A 3,637-nucleotide genomic window follows, 5' to 3' on the forward strand; every position below is an offset into this window, starting at 1 on the left:
CAAGAAGATTAATTAATTTTTAACTAAAAAATATTAATTTTATGCCAAAAATGGAATAGATAAAATACCAGTAGAAAAAACAATTTTTAACAATGAAAAAAAAAGAATTTTTAATCAAATAGTTAAATTTTGAATAAATAAGATAAATCTTCATAAAAAAAATAATTTTTAGCAAAATAATTGAATTTTAAACCATTACGGATTTTTCAGTCAAGAAAGAAAAAAATCCAAACACATTCTCGAATTTTAAAACCAAAAAGGTGAACTTTCAACCAAGGAAATTAAGATTAATTTTCTACAGAAAAATCGAATTTTGAGCAAATACACGAACTTTCAATAAAATAGTTAAATTTTGTATCAAAATAGTTTAATTTTCAATCCGAAAAGATAAATTTTCAACCAAGAAGATTAGTTTTCTTCAAAAAATTCGAGTTTTTAGCCAAGAAAATTTTCAATCAAGATCCATTTTTTCCTAAAAAGACTAATTTTCAAAAAATACATCAATTTTCAATTTAAAAATATTAATTGTTCACCAAAACTGGAAATGTTAAACTTTCAGTGAAATAAAATTCATCTTCAACCAAACAAAATTAAAATTTTCAACAAAAGAGATGAATATTCAACCTAAAAATAATTTTTTTTTTAAGTAGTTCAAATTTAACCATGACAAGATTTTTTAGTCAAGAAAGAAAAAAACTTCCAACCACAATCCGCCGTTTTCAAACTAAAAAGGAGAATTTTAAAATAAACAAATTAATTTTCAACCAAAAAAAAAAAAACAACTAATTTTTAACCAATTCCCAGGCTTTTACACAAAATAGTTGAATTTTCAACAGAAAAAAAATTTTAAACCAGAAGATTAATTTTCTTCTCAGAAAGACGAATTTTTAAATAATACATAAGTTTTCAATTTAAGAATATCAATTTTCCACCAAAAATGGAAATGTTAAATTTTCAGTAAAAGCAAATTAATTTTTTAAACAAAAGAAAAAAAATATTAATGTTCAGCCTGAAAATAATTTTTTTTTAAGTACTTCAACTTTTAACCATGACAAGATTTTTTAGTCAAGACAGAAAAAAATTACAACCACATTCAAGAATTTTTAATCTAAAAAGGTAAATTTTCAAACGAAAATGATAAATTTTTAACCAAGAAGATTAATTTTCTTGTAAAAAAGATTATTTTTTTAGAAAATAAATGAAATTTATACCAAATAGTTTAATTTTCAACATATTTTTTTGAACGAAATAGTTGAATTTTGTACCAATATAGAAGAATTTTAAACTAAGAAGATCAATTTTTTCCCAAAACCACGAGTTTTTAATCAATGCCTAAATTTTCAACTTAAAAATATCAATTTTACAGCAAAAATGGAATAGATAAAATACCATCAGAAAAAAATTAATTTTCAACAAACAAGCAAAAGGATTTTCAATAAAATAGTTTAATTTTCAACAAAAAAGATCAATCTTGATAAGAAAAATGGAATTTTCAGCCATGAAAAATTTTTCAGTCAAGAAATAAAAAAATATCCAACCTCATTCTGGAATTTTCAAGCTAAAAACGGTGAATTTCCAGCCAAGAAGAGTAATTTTCTACGCATATAAAAACGCATTTTTAGCAAATACACAAACTTAAAAAAGAAATAGTTAAATTTTATACCAAAATAGTTGAACTTTCAACCAAAAAAAAAAAAATGAATTTTCAAACTAAAAAGTCAATTTCTATCAAAAAGGCGAATATTCACTTTTAAAAAATAAATTGTCAATCAAAAATTCAATAGCAAAATTTTTAGTTAAAAATATTAACTTTCAACCAAATAGATGAATTTTCAATGAAGAAAATTAATTTCCAAACAAAAATGTAATAGATCAATTTTCATTTAAAAGGAAAATTAAATTTCCCACAAACTTAATTCCTTGTTATTTAAATCTTTAATTAAAAAAAAAATGAATTTTCATGAAAAAAAAAAAAATTTCAAGAAAATAGTTTCCACCAAAATAATAAACTTTGAAACACACGAAAATTTTAATTTTTAATCATGTTATTAAATTTTCATTTTAAAAAATTTTGAACGAAAAATGTAGCAGTTAATATAGCAACCAAAAAGTATTAAAATTTTTTATTCAAAAACATTTCAATTCAACAAAAAGAGAAGACTTTTTAACAAAACTTGAATTTTTAAATATGCAAGATTTTTTTGTAATTTTCTATCAAAAACAGAATGTTTAAATTTTCAGTTAAAAAAATTAATTTCGAACGAAACAAGAAACGCATTCTTAACATAATAGTTTAATACAGTAATATAAAGTTAATTTTTCCCCGTCAACAAAAACTAAAACCCCTTAACATAAAAGAGCATAAGATTGCAAAATAAATTGATTTGAAAAAAAAAAAACATTAATTTTTCACAAAAAATGGAATAGTTCAACTTTCGGAAAGAACATAGTTCAATTTTAAATCAAAATGATGAATTTTCAAATAAAATTCTTAATCTTTCACTGGAACATTAAAATTTTTTAATGAAATGAAGAATTTGTAAACGAGAAGATTTTTGTTTTTCTCGGTTTCATATATTTTTTTAAATAGTAAAATTTTAAACTCACTTTATTATTCATGATGGCACGCATGCAAAGAATACAGACATGAATATCGTCCTTAGCCTCTCCCATATTCAATCGAGCAACGTGTCTGGATCGTCGCTTTACTCCTGGACTGTCTTTTAACTCATGTAGAGGTGGTCTCAGACATCCATTATTTAATGGCGAGGAATCGCCCGTTCCGCCTGAAACCACGTTTAGAAATATTCTATCAAATATAAAACCACATTAAGAAATTTATCCAATTAATATTATTTTTCAATACGTATAACTTTAGAAAACTCGACAGATACTAAAGGATGCACGCTTTTTTTATAGTAACTAAAATGATTACTCTTTGCAGGGTGGTCCTTTTAATCGAAGACAAAAATTCCCGGTCATTTCCCTGTTTTTTTAGGGTCGCAAACATTTTTCAAGGTCAATGAAATTTAAAAAATCGAACTCCATTCTAACGAAATCCTTAAGAAATTTCAAAAGTTTTTAAACATTTTAAAAGATTTCAAAGATTTCGGATTTGGAAAAGAAACTTTTGGAAAAGAATTGTAATTATGAGTTGGAACATCAGATCAGAAACTCCCTCTCCTAAAGTAAAATACGATATTGCCTAAAGAAATTCCCGGTCAATTTAAGAGAGCTAAAAAGGTTTCTAAACATTTTAAAAGATTTCTGATTTGGAAGAGGAACTTTTTGAAAAGAATTATAATTCTGAATTGGAACATCGGATCAGAAACTCCCTGTCCAAAAGTAAAAATTACAAATCTAAAAGAAATTCCCTATGAATAAATAAAAATAATAATTCTATTCGAATACCAGCATTTTGAAATTCTAATGAATTTATGAAATTTCAAAAGTTTTAAAACATTTTAAAAGATTTCAAAGATTTCGGATTTGGAAAAGAAACTTTTGGAAAAGAATTATAATTATGAGTTGGAACATCAGATCAGAAACTCCCTCTCCTAAAGTAAAATATGATATTGCCTAAAGAAATTCCCGGTCAATTTAAGAGAGCTAAAAAGGTTTCTAAACATTTTAAAAG

General features: G+C 23.9%; 1 protein-coding gene across 2 annotated transcripts in view; it reads right to left on the reverse strand.

Annotated features, from left to right (window-relative positions):
• The window catches only part of LOC117178105 (formin-like protein), a 101,648-nt gene that overhangs the window by 66,370 nt on the left and 31,641 nt on the right, over positions 1–3,637 (reverse strand). For both annotated transcript variants that reach the window (XM_033369348.1, XM_033369350.1), the window contains exon 5: positions 2,608–2,786. In XM_033369348.1, coding sequence (XP_033225239.1) covers positions 2,608–2,786 — 179 coding nt within the window. The remainder of the gene's footprint in view (positions 1–2,607; positions 2,787–3,637) is intronic.

The sequence above is a fragment of the Belonocnema kinseyi genome, chromosome 8 (genome assembly GCF_010883055.1).
Source record: "Belonocnema kinseyi isolate 2016_QV_RU_SX_M_011 chromosome 8, B_treatae_v1, whole genome shotgun sequence".
In the NCBI taxonomy this organism is placed as follows: Eukaryota; Metazoa; Arthropoda; class Insecta; order Hymenoptera; family Cynipidae; genus Belonocnema; species Belonocnema kinseyi.